The sequence below is a fragment of the Giraffa tippelskirchi genome, chromosome 9 (assembly GCF_054371585.1).
Source record: "Giraffa tippelskirchi isolate mGirTip1 chromosome 9, T2T-mGirTip1v1.2.pri, whole genome shotgun sequence".
In the NCBI taxonomy this organism is placed as follows: domain Eukaryota; kingdom Metazoa; phylum Chordata; class Mammalia; order Artiodactyla; family Giraffidae; genus Giraffa; species Giraffa tippelskirchi.
The window spans coordinates 106,116,810-106,139,135 of record NC_137283.1 but is presented as its reverse complement, the minus strand read 5'-3'; the positions used below and the strand labels follow the sequence as shown (position 1 = coordinate 106,139,135).

Sequence of the window (22,326 nt, the reverse complement as noted above, 5' to 3'; positions counted from 1 at the left end):
TATGTAATAGTAACATGGCACACTCTATGTCCTTAGAATAAATTCCTAAAAGTAGGATTTCCAGATAAATGGTATACACTAAAAATATTTTCTGAAAGATAATGTGAAACTGAATTCCAGAAAGGCATTTTTTTTTTTGCAAAAAGTTATTTCTGATGTACAATCCCACCAGTAGTATATGCAGATACAATTTGCATATATTGAAATGAATATACTTTAAGTGTATAGTTCATGAATATTGACAATGTATAGACTTGTGAAGGGCTGAATTGTGACCCTTAAAGTCCTATGTTGAAACCCTAACCCCCAGGATCTCAGAATGTGACTATATTTGGAGACAGGGCCTTAAAACAGATGATTAAGTTAAAATGTGGCTCTAATTTAGGTGGTTAGGGTGAGCCTAATCTGGTATCCTTATAAGAGGAAATTAAACAAAGAAACACCAAGGCTGCACATGAACAGAAAAGGGCATGTGAGGACGAAGTAAGAGGTGGCAACCTGCAAGCCAGGCTGAGAGGCTTCAGGAGAAACCACACCTGCTAACTAATGCCTCCATCCTGGACTTCAGCCAGAACTGTGAGAGAGTAAATTTCTGTGTTTAAACCACCAGATCTGTGACAGCCCTAGAAAACTAATACATCTGTGTAACTACCACCAGAATCAAGATATAGGACATTTTCATGACCCCACGGAGGTCTCTTTGCAATAATTCTCCACTCCACTTTGGGTCCCAGGCAACACAACCTGCTTTCAGTTACTATAATTTTGTTTTTTCAATAATTTTATATAATATATAAAACTAATATACATATGTTGGGATTCTTTTACTCAACATAATTTTGAGATATACCCATATTGCTGAAGTAACACTAACTAGAGTTCCTTTTTGATGCTGAATAGTATTCCATTATATGGATATGTCACATTTGTTCATTCATCCATTGATGAACATTTGGACTGCAGTTTTGGACTATCAAAAAAGCTACAATGAAGAGTTGCATCAGGGATTTATGTGGATCAAAGCTTTCATTTCTCTTAGGTATATATCAAAAGTAGGACTGCTGAGTCATATGCTAAGGGTATGTTTTACTTTGGATGTAAATACCAAAGTTAAAAAATTATTATACTTAAAATGTTTAGATGCAATGATGGAGGACAGTGTTTATACACACATTTCTAAGTTCTAGAACAGAGAAAACTAAGCTGTGGTAAATGAAACTAGGTAAATGGTTGCCTGGGGGTACGGGATGAAAGTGAGGGATTGACCGCAGTGGAGCATGGCGGAACTTCGACAGGGACAGAATGTTCTGTATCTTGACTGGGGTGGCAGCTGATTATATGTGTCTATACACTTTGTGTGCTGAACTATATACACTGTGTACTTTGTTAAAAATTATATCTTGATAAAGCTGATAAAAAATTAAAGTTATAAATACTTTACATGTTAAAAGTTATTACGATAGTGTATATATTTGAGATTTTACCTAGCAGTGTTAGTAGGTTTACTTGAGTTCATCTATGCTCTTTTGGCCAGTTATAGTTGGAGCTAAGCTTCAAGAGAGCTGACCAGGATTAACGGGAGTTTGGGGTCACTTAACAGAATTAAGGTGACTAGCTTACAAAGAGAGACGGTCTTAAAGGATTGACTGTCATTTCACATGGGACAGAGAGTTGAGTGGGGTATTAGAATCACCCAGGAGGCCTTTTCTCAATTACACGCAGATTAATCTCCCGAGGGACTTTTTGCTCTAGTTCCCCAGCACCCTTCTGCTGCCATGGACGCATGTGTTGTCAAACGTCCTTCCCTATCCTGCCTGAGAATCACTACTAGAGAGAGCTTCAATAGCTGATGGAAGTAGGTCTGTCCCACTAAGGTGGGAGAAATATCGTTTAGAACCACAATTACATTTGCTGCTCTTGAGAAAGAAACACCCTTCTGACAGAGTAATTTTGATGCTTTGGTAACTGATCTCCCTCAGCTAGACTCCAAGATTCATAAACTCAGCAGTCTTGAAGTTGGAGGGAGCCAACGGTCATTCATCGTTATGTATCAGATGTGGTCTGATGATGGCCTGAGAGAGGCTGAAGTGCCTTTTTGATGGCCATGCAATCAGTTAGGAGCATAGCTTTCAAAAGAGACTCCAGATCTCACTCTTGGTAAAGAACTCTTTCCTTCCTTCAAGCATTCATCTGTTATCCCCAGAGCAGTGCTTCTCACTATGGTATCATTACTGTCCTCTCCAAAAAAAAAAAGTTAAAAGTAAATTTAACAAGAGAAAGTAATTAATAAGGAATAAAATATTGTTGGGTACAGTTGATCTTTGTGGGGCCCAGATTCACCGTACTGTCTAAGCGGTTTGCTCCTCAAGGACTGATTTGTTCTCTGCTGGAGCAATGTTATTACCGTTGAGAATGCATGCCCTAGAGTAAATTGTCCTCATTCAGTATATCTCAGTAAGCATTACTGAATGAATCAGATAGTGAATGGTGATCAAAAGTTCTAATGATACTGCAAATACATTTCATTGATTAGAATCATAAAAAAACCTGTGATATCTGATGTAGTAGTGAAAGTTGCTCAGTCACGTCCGGCCTGGCACTTTATGACCTCATGAACTGTAGCCCACCAGGCTCCTCTGTCCATGGAATTCTCCAGGCAAGAATACTGGAGTGGGTAGCCATTCCCTTCTCCAGGGGATCTTCCTGACCCAGGGATTGAACCCGGGTCTCCTGCATTGCAAGCAGTCTCTTTACCATCTGAGCTCTAGGTCTTACTAGTTGGGTGATCTCAGACATACTTCTTACCCCAGGGGAATCTGCTCCTAAGGAACACCTGAGAATGGGCCTCCTAGGATTTTCTCCCAACCACATGGAAACTCTGATCGAAAAGTCCTCTTCCAGTCTGACATTCTAAGTCTGTGTTTTTTGATTTGTTTGATTTCCTAAAAATCTTAAAGGCTAAACAACATAACTACAATCAGAATCATGCCAACTTCTGATTCTGGGTGTGTGTTGTCAACCACTGCCATTTATGACCCTGAAATTAAATTCAGTAATTTAAAGTTTTTCTCCTTTTCCCTAATTATTTTGTGAGGAGCTCTGGAAAACTATGTCCTAGTAATTTTTATTTTGCTAGACCTCTCAGCAGAAGTGGTTTTACAGAACAGTGAAATACTCAAAGTGAGGAGTGGCTTCTGATGGGGAATAGTAGAGACTATGGATAAATGGGGCCTGGATAACTTGAAACTATCCCCACCTGTTGATAATGAAACAGCTGCTATGTGAGGGCAAGGTCTTATTCAGCATTAATATGATTATGCTGATTTTATGTGCACTAAAAAACTGGAGAAGATTAAATGCTGTTTAAAGATTAGCTGGAAGCTATTTTCAGTGATTAAAAGCATTATTTCTGATTGGTCCACTGCACTGTGAAGTGATCAGAGCTCCCGAGGCAAGTGCTCTTAGAATGATCACACTGTGACTTTAAGCCTTTAATATGAAAAGAAAATTTCAGACTCCAAGAAACTTGCATAACCCCTATATTCTAGAAAAATTTTAATAAGTCATATAAATAGGATATTACATAAATAACTGGGCCCTGAAAAATATCAAAGTAAGCCAGGTTGAGGTTATTTTTAGGATTCAAAGGCAGTCCTATCCTTTGTCAGCTCATGGATGATGGGCTTTAGAAAGTCTGTGAGCCTCTGGAATCAAAGCGAAAACTGTATTTACCTATATGAACTGTTTATATAAGAAGGGCAACAGATTTTGAGGCCCATTGAAAAGTGAACCACTCATACCTTTGGCAACTGTCTTTCAAAAACAGTTTGATTATTTTAAGATATATAGTTAAATTCAGAGATCTGCAGCTATCTGAAGAATTCTTCACATTAAAAACTCTTTCTTTAAACAGACTAGACTCCTGTATATACAGTTTTTACAGATCCCTATCTAAATACTTAGGGGTTCCCAGATGGCTCAGCAGAAAGAAGCCACCTGCCAATGCAAGAGATGTGGGTTTGATCCCTGGGTTGGGAACATCCATCTCTTGGAGAAGGAAATGGCTACCCACTCCAGTATTCTTGCCTGGACAATCCCATGGACAGAGGAGCCTGATGGGCTACAGTCCAGAGGGTCGCAAAGAGTCGGACACAACTAACCTACCATCACATCTACATACTTGCTACCTGGAGAGATGCCATGGGAATCTTCACAGTCTGTGGCTCACAAAAACTGGAGAGAACTTAGGTAGAATTCTATTCTTAGGAAGGATTACCCTTAAGGCGTTTCAAACACTGAAATGAATATCTGAAGAGATGCAAAAGGACAACTACAAAACAGAAAGTTCATTACCTGTCAGTATCACCATATACAACCCTGGCACCCCACTTCTTGGTATCATTCACCAGTTTAATAGCTCGTTCCAAAGTTTCTCTGGCTTTGTGAACAATACTATCACCAACCTGTTGGTACAAACACATTGGAAAAAATTTCTTAATATAGTTTAGTATAAGACAATAGGCTTTAATGTATAATACTTAATTTTCATTACTGAATATTTCTAAAAATGAAACAAGGAGAACACTGAAAAGAAAACAAAATAGTCACCAGTGCCATTCATTATTCCTTCTTCAAGTACTCAAGAAGAAAATGGGGTGGATGAATAATTTAAAAGAAACCAATCAACATACAGACTTGCCTTTGTGTGTATCAGTAAGTACAATGCACTGCACTGTATACAAGGATAGCTATGTTTGATCCTAGAAGAATAAACCTTATTTATTCAAGGACTTTCTAATATGCCCTTATACCGGCAGGAGACCACACTATGTATATGCATGTGTGTGCATGTGTATCTTTCAAAATTTTTCTGTTGGAGTGTTACAGTAATTTCTTTCAGTATCATTAAAGTACTCAAAGCTGGTGCACTGGGACAGCCCTGAGGGATGGGATGGGGAGGAGGAGGGAGGGGGGTTCAGGATGGGGGACACATGTACATTCATGGCTGATTCATGCCAGTATATGGCAAAAACCTCTACAATACTGTAAAGTAATTAGCCTCCAATTAAAACAAATTAATTAAAAAAAGTTTATGCTGAACCTAAATCTCAGTGATTGGTTGTACATAATTTTTATATTAATACTGAATGCAAGGAAAAATGCATGATTATATGATGGAAAATATATCACAGTGTTCAATTTAAATCAGGTAAGCAGATATATGTCTAACAAGCGTTCTTGCATTGGTGATTGGTGAGTTTTAACAATGATCATGGCATAAGCTGATGAAGCAAAAAAGATGGCGGATCTTGACAAATATGAGAAACAAGCTAATTATATTTCACAGTTAAATAAATTAAGGAGGCTAGTATAGCACTGCTGCTTCATTTATTAAACTCATTAAAGCTAAAGGCTGGGGAAACTGCTGTTCAGCATAAATGGAACATTACTTTTTAAAGTTTTAAAGTAAGAATTATGCACTTTTTCTTTTGCAAACAGTATTTTTAATGATCTTTCCCATTTTACTGTAAAATATGAATTATATGAACTAAATGCAGGATTGAATAATATTTAAAAGGCTGTTTAAAGATGTTTACAAAGGAAATATTAAGTGTATGAACAAAGGAATAAATAAACTGATCACAGAAACTTAATTTGGTTTTTAAATTAAGATCATAAATCCTGTTGAGACCTTTTGTGCATTAGAAAACCTTGAGAATATGAACTACAACCTAATACATTAAAAGAATCAATCATGTCATCTAATTGAAATTCAAGTTTAAGTAAAATATTCAATCTGTCTTTTGCCACTTTCACAAGATAAAAATATGTGATAGCAAATAGCTAAATGGGTGCGCCATCCAGAGTTAGAGTCAAATATGATTTTGAGATCTACACATACAAATAAATACACACATACACTGATCCTAAATGTCTGCCTCCTGCCATCTACTCTGACCCATTTAAACTACACCTGGAAGAGTCAGAACTTTTGCAGCTGGCCCTGAGGTCCATGCACTATCAAGAACTCAGGCATGAGAGGGAGGGGCACCGTCAAGCACTGGGGGAGAAGAAAGGAGCGGGAATTACATTAAAACTGATTCTGCTACTTTGTGCAAAAGTTCCTAATAAATAAGATTACAGGGCTAAGAGAATGGATTTAAAAAGAAGAAAAATTGATTGGTTTCACAATGTAGACAATGGTTGGGATCCTGAAAAGTCATAATAAGAAAAATATTTAAAGTAAAAATTCTCTGAAAAGAATGCTGGTAAGGATGTGGAGAAAAGGGAACCCTTGTGCACTGTTAGTGGAAATGTAAATTGGTGCAGCCACTACAGAAAACAGTATGGAGGTTCTTCAAAATATTGAAAGTAGAACAACCATATGATCCAGCAATTTCACCTCTGGGTATTTATCTGAAGGAAGCAAAAACTCTAACTGGAAAAGATACCTATATCCCCATTTTCACTGCAGCATTATTTATAATAGTCAAGACATGGAAACAAGCTAAGTGTCCATGATGGATGAATGGATAAAGAAAATGTAGTTTATATACAATGAAATATTATTTAGCTATACAAAAGAAGGTAATTTTGCCATTTGCAGCAACATGGATGACGTTGAGGGTATTATGCTTAGTATTTTTTTTTTTTAACTTTTTACTCTATATTGGCATGTAGCTGATTAACAATGCTGTGGTAGTTTCAGGTGAACAGTGAAGCGACCCAGCAATACATATACATGTATCCATTCTTCCCCAAACTACCCTCCCATCCAGCCTGCCACATAACATTGAGCAGAGTTCCATATACTATACAGTAGGTCCTTGTTGATTATTCATTTTAAATATAGCAGTGTGTGCATGACCATCCATTCCCCTTGGCAACCATAAAAGTTCATTTTTTAATAAGTCTGTGAGTCTCTTTCTGTCTTGTACGTAAGTTCATTTGTATCATTTCTTTTTAGATTCCACATATAAAGGAAGTCATACAATATTTCTCCTTTTCTGACTTGCTTCACTCAGGATGACACCCTCTACATTCATCCATGCTGCTCTAAATGGAATTATTTCACTTTAACGGCTGAGTAGTATTCCATAGTATATAAGTGCCACATCTTCTTTATCCATTCCTCTGCCAATGGACAGTTATGCTGCATCAATGTCTTGGCTATTGTAAACAGTGCCGCAGTGCACACTGGGCTGCATGTATCCTTTCAGATCAAGCTTAGATGCATTCAGTCTATAAATTTCCTTCTATGTACTGTTTCTGCTGATCTCCACAAACTGGTAAGTTGTATTTTCATTTTCATTTAGTTCAAAATAATTTAAAAATTTCTCTTGAGATTTTTTTCTTTGACCCGTGTGTTATTTAGAAATCATCCATTTAATCTCTAAGTATTTGGGGGAATTTCCAGCTATCTTTCTGTTATTGATTTCTAGTTTAATTCAATTCTGATCTGAAAGCAGAATATACTATATAATCTATTCTTTTAAAGTTATTAAGGTGTATTTCATGGCCCAGAATGTGGTCTATCTTGCATGTTCCTTGTGAGCTTGAGAAGAATATGTGTTCAACTGTCGTCGGATGAAGTAGTCTGTAAATGCCCTTTTATTGTACTGTTGAGTTCAACTATGTTCTTCCTGATTTTCTTTATTTTCTATGTTGCCTTTGCTTTGTTCCTATTTTTAATTTCCACTCTTTTACTGCTTTTTTGGTTTTGACTATTTTATATTACACATTAGTTTTATTTCTTTTTTAAAAACTTTTTATGGTGGTTGCCCAAAATCTTGCAATATTTATATTTACTTTCAATACACCATTTTCAAAACCCACTAAACCACTTCATAGGTAGTGTGGGTACTTTAAAATGAAAGAATTCTAATCTGTTCCTCCCAGTCCTTGTACCATTTGTCACTCATTTTAGTTACATATATGAAAACACACCTAATCAAATACTTTTTTGCTATTATTATTTTGAACAGATTGTTAGATCAATTAAGAGAAATAAAAGTGTTTCTTTTACCTTTACTTATTCCTTCTCTGACGCTCTTCCACTTTTTTCTGGATCTAGGTTTCTGACCCATTGTCACTTACCTTGTCTCTAAAGAACCTCTTTTAACCAAATCTTGCAAGGCAGGTCTATGCCAACAAATTCCCTCAAGTTTCATTTGTCTGAGAAAATCTTAATTTCTCCTTCACCTTTGAATGATAATTTTGTACGGTATATTTTATTCCATTTTCTTCTTGCCTGCATGGTTTCTGAGGAAAAGGTGGATATAATTTTTACCTTTGCTTCTCTATAAGCAAGGTGGTTTTTACCCTTTGGCTTCTTTGAGGACTTTTAATTTATTGTTGATTTTCTGCAGTATGAAAATGATGTCCCTAGGTTTAGGTGGTTTTTTTTTTTTGGCATTTATTCTGTTTGGTGTTCTCTGAACTTCCTGGATCTGTAGTTTGGTGTTTGACAATTTGCTCCTGTTCTTCAGTTGCTAAATCATGTCAGACTCTTTGTGACCCCATGGTCTGCAGCACACCAGGCTTCCCTGTCCTTTACTATCTCCCAGAGTTTGCTCAAATTCATGGTCACTGAGTTGGTGATACTATCTAACCATCTCATCCTATGCCTCCCTCTTCTCCTTTTGCCTTCAATCTTTCTCAGCATCAGGGTCTTTTCCAATGAGTCAGCTTTTTGCATCAGGTGGCCAAATTATTGAAGCTTCAGCTTCAGCATCAGTCTTTCAATGAATATTCAAGGTTGATTTCCTTTAGGACTGACTGGTTTGATCTCCCTGCTGTCCAAAGGACTCTAAAGAGTCTTCTTCAGCACCACAGTTAGAAAGCATCAATTCTTCAGCACTTCTTAATGGTCCAACTCTAACATCCATATATGACTACTGGAAAAACCATAGCTTTGACTGTACGGACCTTTGTCAGCAAAGTGATGTCTCTGCTTTTTAATATGCTAAGTTTGTCATAGCTTTCCTTCCAAGAACAAGCGGATGTCTGACATTAATTAGAGGAAGTTCTCAGTCATTATTGTTTTAGTATTTCTTCTGTTCCTTTCTCTCTTTCTGGAATTTTTCTTACGTATATATCATACTTTCTGTAGTTGTCCTATAGTATTAGGACATCTTTTCCTTTTTTTTCTTAGTCTTTTTTTTCTTCTTTTCAGTTTTAGCAGTTTCTACTAAGAGTTCTTCAAGCTCAGAGATTCTTTTCTTAGCCATGTTCAGGGTAGTAGTCAGAGGCATTTTTCATTTCTCTTATAGTATTTTTGATTTCTAGCACTTCTTTTTAGTTCTTTCTTAGAATTTCTGCTTTTTGCTTATATTGCCCATCTATTCTTGCATGCTGTCTATTTTAGCCATTGGAGGGAGCTCTTAGCATCCTAACCATGGTTTTAAATTTGCAGTCTGATAGTTCCAACATCCCTGCCCTATCTGAGTCTGATGGTTTCTTTGTTTCTTCTCTTTTTTGGCTTTCAGTATGTCTTGCAATTCTTTTTGACAGCCAGACATGATGTACTGGGTAACAGGAACTGCTATAAACAGGCCTTTAGTAATGTGGAAAGGTGTTGGGGAGAGAAGGATGTGCTCTTTAGTCCTAAGAGTAGGTCTCAGTTTTTCAGTGAACCTGTGCCTCTGGACTATAGACTTCATAAATAATTTTCAATTTTTCACCCCACTTTGGTGGGACAGGATGACTAGAGCAGGCCAGAGTATTTTTCTTCCATGTAGAAGGCTACAGCAGTTGGAGTTGGGTATTTTTCTTTTCCCAGGTCAGTTAGGCTCTGATGAAAACTCCAATAGCTTGGGCTCTGGTTAAATAGTTTCTCCTAAGGGCAGACTGTTAAACACAGAACACTCTAGTGTATTTCAGAATGGTTCTTTTCTCCTCTCTGTGCCAGAAGCACAAGGAAATTTTCACTGATATTCACTGTGAAAACCTGGCTCAGCTCCTAGAGGTAAAAGTCACCAGAAGTGTGGGGACCCTGATGACTGGGTCCCTTGGGGATTTTTCTCTCTGATTTATTTACCCTGAGCCTCCAGCAATTCATCAGTTACGGTTCTATTTTCCCTACCGTGGCACTGGTTCTCAGACTTGTGCTCTTGGATTATGCTCTGGTAAGCTGTGAGTCTCTGTATTCACCTGTTGAGCCTCTTCAGCTGGCGGGAGGGGTAGCAGTTTACCCTGTGACTTTGCCTCTCCGACAGATCTAAGAAGAGTTGTTGACTTTTCTGTTTGTTTGGCCTACTTGGTGGGGGGACAGAGTGGAGACTTCTGAGTTTCTTACATGCTGGACATATAACCAGAAGCCCCTTGCACAAGTTTTTGGAGTTTACTTTGCCTACTGTGAGCTGTCTGGGCACTTTATTCTTGCACTGCTTTTCCTTTGCTGAACTACTGCAAATATGGCATACCACAATGCTCTAGCCTTCATCTGGCATGAAAAGATCATCAACCAAACAAGAATACTTTGTTCTTTTCTCAATTAGTGAATTATTGTATTACTCTGTCATACTACTTTGTATTTATGTCAAATTAACACCCTAATTTAGTAAATAATAAGAAATTAGTCTTTTTAATGAAGAGTGTCTTAATTGATGCTTTTGAACTGTGGTGTTGGAAAGACTCTTGAGAGTCCCTTGGACTGAAAGGAGATCCAACTAGTCCATCCTAAAGGAGATCAGTCCTGAATATTCATTGGAAGGACTGATGCTAAAGCTGAAACTCCAATACTTTGGCCAACTGATGCAAAGAACTGACTCATTGGAAGAGACCCTGATAGTGGGAAAGATTGAGGGTGGGAGGAGAAGGGGACGATGGAGGATGAGATGGTTGGATTGCATCACTGACTCAATGGACATGAGTTTGGGTAAACTCCGGGAGTTGGTGACGGACAGGGAGGCCTGGCGTGCTGCAGTCCAGTGGGGTCACAAAGAGTTGGACACGATTGAGCGACTGAACTGAACTACTGCAAAAGAAAGTTTTTACTTTATACTAGTATAAATACTAGTATACTAGTAAATATGGCAGAGAAGGCAATGGCAACCCACTCCAGTACTCTTGCTTGGAAAATCCCATGGACGGAGGAGCCTGGTAGGCTGCAGTACATGGGGTCGCGAAGAGTCAGACATGACTGAGCGACTTCACTTTGACTTTTCACTTTCATGCGTTGGAGAAGGAAATGGCAACCCACTCCAGTGTTCTTGCCTGGAGAATCCCAGGGACCGCGGAGCCTGGTGGGCTGCCGTCTATGGGGTCGCACAGAGTCGGACACGACTGAAGCGACTTAGCAGCAGCAGCAGCAGTAAATATGGAATGATTTTTTTTTTGACATTTAGAGAAGACAAATGAACTAGCCTCAGATCTCTATCAATACATTAAAAGGAATTATTTAGTACCAATGTTACTGTAAACAATGCTGTAAAGGTGGCACAGAAACCTCATGCCAATAATTAGTTATGATATGGTCATCTAGATTATGCAGAAATGTGTATGCTAATTTCTAACATTATCATTAAATAGAGTTCTGATAGAGAAAACCCACAAATCCCTAAGAAGATGTATGTATATAAGCCCTGGTTTAAGAAAAACTGATACTGTGTCATGGAAATGAAATCCTTTAGTCTAAAGTTTCAAACCAAAATGCTTCAATGAATAGGTATTCATTTAATGCTGCTTTAGTCTCTTTCAAAAAAACTATAGACTTGTATCACTTACCTCAATGCATGGCATTCTCCCAGAAAAATTAGCAGCTGTATAGCCAAATGTGACATTTGCTATCAGCTTAAGTCCTAGCTGACGTGCATCAAGCATTCGTGAAAGGGCTCTGTCCTGCTTGTAAGCCTTCATCGACCGCTTCACCATGAGTCTAGTCTTCAAAATCTCTTCAAGCATTCTTGGTAGCACACCCTTTCTTACTGAAGGCTATCATAAAGGAAAAAGAGAATGTTTAGACCCCATAAATATTATAGATTTAGATAATTAAGAAGGAAGCACAAAGTATAACAATGGCCAACTGTCATGAATTGAAACAAATAATAAGAGTGGCCACAAGACCAGTGGCCGTCAATATAAAATCATCACATTTGCTTTCTTTTGAAGAGGGCTTTTCTCCTAAAAGGTTCCTGTAATGTTTATAAATCTACTGTAGCACTACTATGTGAGTTCAGAGACCTCCAGGAAGGAGGATGCCAACTAGTATGTAAAAGACCATACGAGTTCAGAGGGAAATTTTGTCAAAACTTTGATCCAAACCCCCACTCTTTCAGAAAGACACACGGGATTTGTATCACTCATAACAAACCTCAATTTTAAAAGATCTCATCCTAATGACCCCACACAGTAATCTGCATGGAACTCCATTTATCTACCTTGGAAGAATGATGAGCTGGGTTGACTCTGCTGACATTCAAACCTGCAGTTCCAGGGACTCTAGGTATTTCAAATCTGATGCTTAGACCACTAAGCCATCCCCTCCGGCCTATATTTATTAGCAATCTGGAAGAGGGGATGAATAGTGAGGTGATAAAATTTGTTGACGCCAAAAAAAAAAATCATTTGTATTAATCAAGACTAGGGAGAATTTACGAGAACTCCACTAGGAATGAAAATCACAAAACAGTATTAACTTTGAAGATGATTCACAGACACGTGCAAAGTAATGCATGTCAGACTGAACAATTAAAACCTCAGGGATAGTATAATCACACTCCTGAATACTAAAAAAAAAATAAAAATCTAACTTTCATGAAGCTTTACACATTGGGTCAAAATGTAGATGCAAGTTCTTAAAATGCTGTTAAACGGAGATAAAATAATAAGCTACTAGATATGTGACAATGAAAACATATTCTAACCTCTAATTCATTCTGTGTACCTTTTGAAGCAGCCATGTTTACATTAAGACATGACATGTTATTATGTTAAAATATAACATTTTCCAAAATGGAATATATCATGAACTCTCTTGGTAAAATTTTTTCCTCATATCTAAATGGCTAATTTTAGAGTGCTCTTTAAACACAGCATCCTTGGACTGGTAGAGAATGATGCTACTTTTGCTAAGTACACCAGAATGAATCTGAGGGCTAGTGGGGTCCATGCTACCACCACCAACCACTCTATTGTCCCATGATTCTTACAGACTCACTGCTAAGGAAATAAAAAAGAAAGGAATGAAGTTGGCATATGAGAGGCAATATACTCTTCTCCTAGATCTTTTCCTATTTGCCTTTGATTTATTCATTTATGAGGCTTTTTAGTCTCTTTTTGAGGGGAGACAGAGAGAGAAAAAAGGACTCTGTTATAAGTCTGGGTATCTTCTTAAAAATATAATCAATAAATATATTAGAATATCATTTCTAAGACAGTCCTAATTTAAAATATATAGAACAATTAGTAAAGTGTATGCATTAAAGCAGTTTTAATCTTTGTAAGTTAACACTGTTGTGATCATCACGTAGCTATCTAAGTCTACCAGATTCTAATAGAGGGCAGGAGGTATATATGCAATCTATTTCTTGCAATAGTTCATTAAAAAACTAAAATCTAACAAAAGATTTTAAACCTAAATTCATGCAAAATAAGATCATTATTTTTAAAAAAATGATTTAAAAAATTTCTTAGAAGATTCCTTGTATCTTTGATTTTTTTGAGATAATGAAGTAGCTTTTTTTTTTTTTTTGTATTATATGCCAACAACATCTAGACCATTAGCTCTCCAAAGGTTAAACCACAGTTGATACCTTTCATTTATAAGAGAGTATTACCTTGACAAAAGCTATTCCATTGGGGGACACTGTGATATCATGCCTAATTTGGTAAAGTAAATCTGGAGGTACTCTTAGAGAGGTACAGCCAAATTTGAACTCATCATACCTGTTAAGGAAAAAAAAAAAAAAAAATGAAGCAAATACTTTCTCAAATCATAAACAGAGATTCTGGGCAATTTTAGGAATCTTTCTAATTCTATTGGAAATTCATTTTTAAACATCTAAACATGAATTCATATATTTAGTAATGTTTATTTGCTTAGTTACCAAAAAGCAGTTCTTCAAATACAATTTATTAAAAGAAACATTTCTTAAATGGCACTATTCTAAAACATACGGGGAAAATCTATACTGAAATACCAAATTTCATCTCAACATATGACTACCTTACACTAAATTACCTAAAGAAAAATTTAAACCTTAAATAAAAAGACTGTTGGGGCTTCCCTAATAGCTCTGTTGGTAAAGAATCTGCCTGCAATGCAGGAGAAGCCAGTTCAATTCCTGGATCAGGACGATCCACTGGAGAAGGGATAGGCTACCCACTCCAGTATTCTTGGGCTTCCTTTATGGCTCAGCTGGTAAAGAATCCACCTGCAATGCGGGAGACCTGGGTTTGATCCCTGGGTGGGGAAGATACCCTGGAGAAGGGAAAAGCTACCCACTCTAGCATTCTGGCCTGGAGAATTCCATGGACTACAGTCCATGGGGTCACAAAGAGTCGGACACGACTGAGCGACTTTCACTTTCAAAAAGACTGTAAACAACTTTTCCAAATTCCTATTTTTATTAAAAAGACAGAATTACCGATAACAATTCCCATAAAAGTTTCTATAAGGAGTGAATGTACTTCAGACTAAAACTATAACACTTGGTTTTAATTACACAAAAATATTATAAAGGAAGGCCATTTCTTATGAGAAAAAATTTGGCTGACATGAATAAAATCTAACATTTGGCAATTTAACTTTTTAAAAGAAAACTATTTCTAAGAAAAGTCAAGAGGAAGTCACAGCTAAAGTTATAAGATCATAATCCTCAAACTGTTCCACTGAAAAGTGATTTATACCAACAAATTTTACATAATTCTTATTTAACAAGAGGTAAACAAGATATAACAAATATAACAAAGATTATATTTAACAAGATATAACAAATATGTCTTATTTAACAGATACACGTGAAGAGTGAAACAGATAAATTGCAAGGATGATCGTATTTACAGTCTTGTTCACATGAGTTATCTATCCATGATGCTGAATTAGTCATACAATGATCCATATACATACACACACACACACACACACACACACACACACACACACACACACACACACACACACACACACACACACACACACACACACACACACACACACACACACACACACACACACACACACACACCTACAAAGAGCGGACTAGCTGTATTACAGCCCATTCATCCTGCTCAGAAGGGTAGTCTCATATGCAAAGAGACACTCAAAGACAAAGAAGTATGACATATAACAAAATAATTGTAAATATGAAAAAAACTTACTTCCCCAAGTTTTCCACATGACCGAGGCAGGTGGAGAAACAGTAGTTGTATGCAATCACAATAGAAGGATACAGTGACTGGAAATCCAAAACGAGAACAGAGTTGCTATAGAAGCGAGATTCAGGCTCCATAATTAGGGGAACACACTGTGGGGCTCTCATCTGAGATCTCTGCTGTACACTAGGTGTCACAGGAATATAGTTCATTGGTTTAGCAATACGCAACATCATTGATTCCACACGGTACTGCAGGCAGAGAGGTGGAAGTAAGGAGAGAAGAAGAAACTTAAAAACAAATACACTGGTCTTCTGAATATGTAGAGAATCATGTGGGAGATGTTTTGTTCTTCAGAATACAGCTGCATGACTTTCTCACATCACAGTTACATAGTATTGGTTATTTAATCAGCTTTCATAACTTTTATAAAAACTATAAAATATGTCAAATAACTTATACAGTAAGTCAATTTTAAAAAGACACAACTACATTTCTTTCAAGATTTAAAAATAGCTATATCATAATAAAAGATGTAGAAGACACAGCTGTAGAATGTAACAATTTCATTAAAAAAGCTGGCCAATAATCTTTCAAAAATTTGTTCGGGAAAATTAAAGGATGGCAATCAGGAGACTTGAGATGGATAAATGTTACCTCAATTTCCCAAGAAGGAAACACAAGGATTCTAAAACTGAAAGCCAGGTTAATAATGGTCCTTCACAAAAATTAATCAAGCACTTATTGATCGTTTATAGTAATAGCTATAAAGTGGACAGTCTGTAGTTTGGGGGAAAAAAAAACCACTCACAAGAACCAGTATGGGTTCCCTGAAATGTTCTCATATGGTTTTAAGGTATCTCTCTGCCTTTTATTATAAGCCAGCTCAAATAGGCTTTGAAACTCATGGGAGTATAAATAAGTAAAATCAATATAAAGCAATAAAATAAAATACAGCAACAAGTAATGCTAAAGTAATTAGAGCTCTAGGTTTGCTATATTTACTGAATTGGTAGACTGGGGGAATGTTATAGACATAAAATAATTAAAATAAAAGATTTTATGAGGTTAAGGAGTCTGAGCGATTTAATATAGTATCCCAGATGGCTTAGCACAGTGTTTATTTAACACACTAAAAGTATTCAAATAAATATTTGTTGAATAAAAGCAGGAAACCATTTCAGCAAGGCATTTAAACAAAATCTTTTATTATATCCTTGGGAATCTAATTAGATATGAGTTAAATGGCTTCTAAGGTCCCATTTTTCTTCAATATTTAAAAAAAGTGATACAGCCCACTTATATTGATTCCCAAATCCTCCTTCCTCTTTTTTTTTTTTTAAATATTAGTTATCTGTTGGAAGTTTTGGAATTCCCAAAAGTAGGACTGTATAACAAAAGAGGTAGACTTTCTTTGCTGCTTCTCCAGTTCTAAGCAGCTTTCAAAAGCATCCCTAATCACAATGACAGTATTTAGGAACATAATATCATCCTCAAGGGCACAGCCATTTATTTTTTTTATTACCATGTAAAACTCAGCAGTGGTCAAAAAGTTGGTATGGAGAGAAAATAAAAAAGCAAAGCTATTAAGTGAAATTAAGCTTTTCCAGAAAACAAAATGACAAGATTTGATTAACCAGCTACATATTAGCTGGTACCAGACACAAAGTTAAAAAAAAAAAAAATCAGATCATCTCAACATCTCCAAAGTATATCATTCACATAGAACTTTCAAGTGTGCAAGAAAATTGATTTCCTACCTGTGAACCCCTTGTCAGTACATGTAAAAACTGAATGCCAAAAAGTCTAGCCATTTCACTGGTTTTCCCAATTAGGTCCAGCTGTTCTAACATTTGGAGATTTCCACGGACACGGCTAATATAATGATCAACCATTTTCCATCTGTTAAAAGAGAATCCATGCTATGAACATTTGGGTACTTAAAACTAGTATATTTTCATTATGCCAAAAACTACCTATTAAAAGTGAAGTTATTTTAGAAGGGAGTCATGAAAGAGTCTTTAGCACATTATGTTAAGGATAGATAAAGATTAGAAAATTGCAGATATTTCAAGGGCATAAAACCTAGTAAAAATATGTAAAGTTCAAAACAGTACTTGTGATAAGGTGATAAGATTAATTATTTTCAATATTTTGCTTGATCTTACTCTGTTTTTGCATTGGCAAGCAGTAATACTCTCTTAGATGCCACTGCTGATGATGCAATAATTACACATTTATAATTATTTTATCTATAGGCTTTTAAAGAACATGGAAGCTTTGAGTCATCACTGTTAATACCAGTCTCAAATGAAAGTATGCACTGGCGTCTTACGGGAAGAAACAGCAATTTGGTTGGTGGAGATTTAGAAAAATCAGGAAAACAATTTTAATGAGACCACACATAAGGTAAACAAATATGTCATACAGTATTTCCTGTGAAAATATAAATATTCTGTTCTTTGACTTAAACCTTGAAAACCTCTTTACCCTACCTTTTTATAAATAAGCAAACAATAGGGCTTCCCTGGTGGCCAGTGGTAAAGAACTCGCCTGCCAATGCAGGAGACACAGGTTTGATCCTTGGGTTCAGGAAGATCCTACATGCCGTGGAGCAACTAAGCCCAAGTACCACAACTACTAAGCCTGTGCTCCAGAGCCCAGGAGCTGCAACTATTGAGTCCATGTGCTCGGAGAAGGCAATGGCAACCCACTCCAGTACTCTTGCCTGGAGAATCCCATGGACGGAGGAGCCTGATAGGCTGCAGTCCACGGGGTCGCGAGGAGTCGGACACGACTGAGCGACTTCACTTTCACTTTTCACTTTCATGCATTGGAGAAGGAAATGGCAACCCACTCCAGTGTTCTTGCCTGGAGAATCCCAGGGACGGCGGAGCCTGGTGGGCTGCCATCTAGGGGGTCGCACAGAGTCGGACATGACTGAAGTGACTTAGCAGCAGCAGCAGCAGCTGCAACTACTGAAGCCTGTGCACCCTAGAGTCCATGTCCACCACAATGAGAAGCTTGTGCATGGCAACTAGAGAGTAGCCCCCTCTTGCCACAGCTAGAGAAAGCCTGTGCAGCAATGAGGACCCAGTGCAGCCAAAAATAAATAAATAAGACTATTAAAAAAAAAAGCAAACAACAAAAACCTTCACCAAAGTTATGAAAGGAAGTTTTGATTTTAGTATTATGTTATTAGACTAGAAAAATGACTCAAAGATATACGATAAAGAATAAAACCTATTCATTTAAAGAATATTAAGTTTCAAATATATTGCAACTTTTAATTATGTGGGTTTTAAAACAAGTTAGTCATATAATAGTTCAATAAAATTATTTAAAAACCTGTTCCTAAGACACATGATTAATCCATACAAAAAATGAGAAAATGAACATGAAAAGAAAAAAAATCACCCTATAATTAAAAAGATAATAAAAGTGTGAGGATGTAGAAAAATTATAACCCTCACACACTGCAGTGGGAATGTAAAATAGTGCAGTTGCACTGGAAACAGTCTGGCAATTCCTCAAATTGTTAAAAACAGAGATTTAACAGAGTATGATTGACCAGTTCCACTCGTAAGTATATGTCCAAGAGGAATAGAAATATTCACCTACACTAAAACTTGTAAATATTCATAACAGCATTTTCAAAATAGCCAAAATGTGCAAATAACTCAGGTGTCCATCAACTAATGAATGAGTAAGTAAAATGTGGTATATACCCACACAATGAGATATTATTTGGTAAAAAAGGAAATGAAGTATTAATACATGCTACAACATGAATGAATCTGGACTGTATATTCTGAAACAGGCCAGTCACAAAAGGCAATATACTGTATGATTCCACTTATATGAAAGGTCCAGAACAGGCAAATCTATGGAGACAGAAAGTAGACTAGTGGTTGCTTAAGATGGGGATGAGGGGGAGAAGGAGGTGAAGAAGGGAGGGTTGGAGGGTGATGGCTAAGAGATGAAGAATGGAAATATTCTAAAATTTATTGTGATGATGGTTGCACAACTCGCAATACAATAAAAACCACTGAACTGTACACTTTAAATGGATGAATAGTATGGTACGTGAGAGAATCACATCCGAAAAAAACTGTTAAAAAGAACGAAGCAAACAAAAAAAAACCCTTAAACTTTATTAATACTCAATTTTTAAAGTAAAATGAATAGAAATACTGTTCTGTAACTTGCATTTTTTACAATGTATTGTGACTATTTCTCCACATTTATGTATTATTTATAGCTACTGAGTATACTATTGTATGGTTGTAACAATTTAGTGGATTTGTTGAGTATCTTTTATTACTATAAACAATGCTGTGGTGAACATTTTTCTCTTGGCCACCCCACGTGGCATGTAGAATCTTAAGTTCCCCAACCAGGGATGAAACCCACACTCCCTGAAGTGGAAGCATGGAGTCCTAACCACTGGACCACCAGGGATGAGCATCTTTGTAGTTAACTCTATGTACAGATGCTTAAATATTTCTTTAAGATAAATTCCTAGATTTGGTCTTTTTAATATGAAGTGACACACTGCTTTTCAGATAATCTTAATAATTTACATTCATACTAGTAAAGTGTTTCCATGCATCTTTGTCAACACTAGGGATTGTAATTTTAAAAATTATTTTAGTTTGATAGGCAAAAAAACTAATCACATTTTAATATGTATTATTTTAGATCATTCATATAATCCTTCAGTAATACATATAGCCAAATGTAAAGCTAAGATAATGCATATATGTGGATTCAATCAGTTCCTTTAAAATATATTAAGTCCAGTTTCTTGATTTTACTTGGCAAAAACATATTTATCATCCTATATAACACCTAATTAGATGTAGCAAAATATACATTTAGAACACTCTAGGGTTTATAAACAAACCACTAAATGTAGTTATTAAGTTTAATATCAAGTTTCATTTTATTTACTGGTATATAACTTCTCCTAAGCTTCTATTTCTATAAGGCTTGATCATAAGCTCCGTACTTTCTGTGATTTCACTTCACTCCCTTGAGATTCCTTAAAGGAGACTGGAGGACAAGAGGACATGCTCAGAAAGCAGTCACTTCAAATGTAGCAAATTGTGTTTAGGGTTCAGTCTTCCCATCCTCACCATCGTATGGCCTTATAACTCAGTAAGCAGCTCTATTAATTTCTAACATCAGATACCTTAATTTTAAGACTATGTTCTTTATACAGATATTTTCTAAGCTTATTACTATCCATTTTACCTTTAAAGAAAAGCAGAGGTGGAAACTTTCACTTCAGATTACAGAAGAGTAACTGGTACTAGACTAGCTCTCCTGGATAAAAGATTCAGGGTAACTGTTTCTGGGCAGTGAGCAATAGGCAGTGCAGAACGATGCTCCTTGAGAGAAGGGAAACTCATATGAGATGAGCCCCAGGTTGCCTGGAGATAATTTCCTAAACCCAGTACAGTATGCTAGGTCTGAGCAGTGTGGCTATACTGCCAAGACGAAGAGACAAGAGCCTAGAGTTCAGGCAGGCTGTATCTGCGATCTGTGGAAAAGGGCATCTGTGCAAGGGGCAGGAGTTAGGAGTTAGTAGTACAGATTAGGGTTTCTTGTGAGTGGCCCAGGGCTATGCTGAAAAATGAGCAGGGAGAGGCTTACTAGAGAGTAGCTGTTGTGGACCTGAGTCTGGAACAGAACTTGTAAGACAATGTTGTAGTTGAAGGTCTGGCGATGCCCGAGTGGAGAGACTTCAATAACCCCTTATGAATAACCTAAGCATCCAGCTAAGAGCTCAGAAAAACCACGCCTTGGGAGTAAGGCATAAAGTAAGGCCACCGCAGGCAAACCTAAAACCAAGCACTAACAACAGGCCTGTGGGATAGAATATGGAGACTGAGTCTTGTCAAGTTGGAGGGATAAGAGAGCACTTTCGGCTTTCCAGAGATTCATCTTAACAAAGCACAAAAAGCAGGTACGCTCAAGGTGATCAGCCAATAACTGAATTGCTGGCTAGAACAAAAATAAACATGCTTCAGAGGAGGATAATAAAAATCCAGAATCTGTACAACAGAACATCAGTAATATCCATTACATAATCATGCAAAGAAACAAAAAAACATGACCCACAGTTAAAAAGCAGTCAACAGAAACAAATACAGAGATGGCCAGGTGCTGAATTTAGAAACTATTACAAGATATGTTCAAAAATCTAAAGAAAAGATATTTAAAAAGTTAAAAGAAAAATACAGTCTTAATGAGTGGACGGGGAAATCAGCCAAATACAGAAACTATCAAAAGAAAAATCCAAATGAGAATACGGGACTAAAAATAACTGAAATACAAAATTTACTGGTTGTTCTTAACAGCAGGTTGGTGACAACTGAAGAAAGTTAGTAAACTTAAAGACAGATCATTAGAAAAAAAAATGAAAAATGTACAGAGCCTCAAGGATCTGTGGGACACTATCAGTTAGTATAATATACATAGTGAAATTATGGAAAACAAAGGCAAAAAGAAAAAAACTTGAAAACAGCCAGGAAAATATAATTCTGCTTCAGATGTAGAAAGCTGCAAAAGCACATCACTCCAGTCTAACAATGATAAAAACCTGGATAATATACAAAATCAAAAGTTTAATTGAAGCCAAAGTAAGTTGAGGTTGTAAAAGAATCAGTTCAGTTCAGTCGCTCAGTTGTGTCCGACTCTGCGACCCCATGAGCTGCAGCACGCCAGGCCTCCCTGTCCAATATCAACTCACGGAGCCCACCCAAACTCATGTCCATTGAGTCGGTGATGCCATCCAACCATCTCATCCTCTGTCATCCCCTTCTCCTCCTGCCCCCAATCTTTCCCAGCATCAGGGTCTTTTCAAATGAGTCAGCTCTTTGCACCAGGTGGCCAAAGTATTGGAGTTTCAGCTTCAACATCAGTCCTTCTAATGAACACCCAGGACTGATCTCCTTTAGGATGGACTGGTTGGATCTCCTTGCCGTCCAAGGGACTCTCAAGAGT

General features: G+C 36.9%; 1 protein-coding gene across 2 annotated transcripts in view; it reads right to left on the bottom strand.

Annotated features, from left to right (window-relative positions):
• The window catches only part of REV3L (REV3 like, DNA directed polymerase zeta catalytic subunit), a 176,311-nt gene that overhangs the window by 15,571 nt on the left and 138,414 nt on the right, over nucleotides 1–22,326 (bottom strand). For both annotated transcript variants that reach the window (XM_081530576.1, XM_081530577.1), the window contains exons 22-26: nucleotides 17,076–17,217; nucleotides 15,322–15,566; nucleotides 13,779–13,887; nucleotides 11,728–11,934; nucleotides 4,354–4,463 (exon numbers count right to left, since the gene is read on the bottom strand). In XM_081530576.1, coding sequence (XP_081386702.1) covers nucleotides 4,354–4,463; nucleotides 11,728–11,934; nucleotides 13,779–13,887; nucleotides 15,322–15,566; nucleotides 17,076–17,217 — 813 coding nt within the window. The remainder of the gene's footprint in view (nucleotides 1–4,353; nucleotides 4,464–11,727; nucleotides 11,935–13,778; nucleotides 13,888–15,321; nucleotides 15,567–17,075; nucleotides 17,218–22,326) is intronic.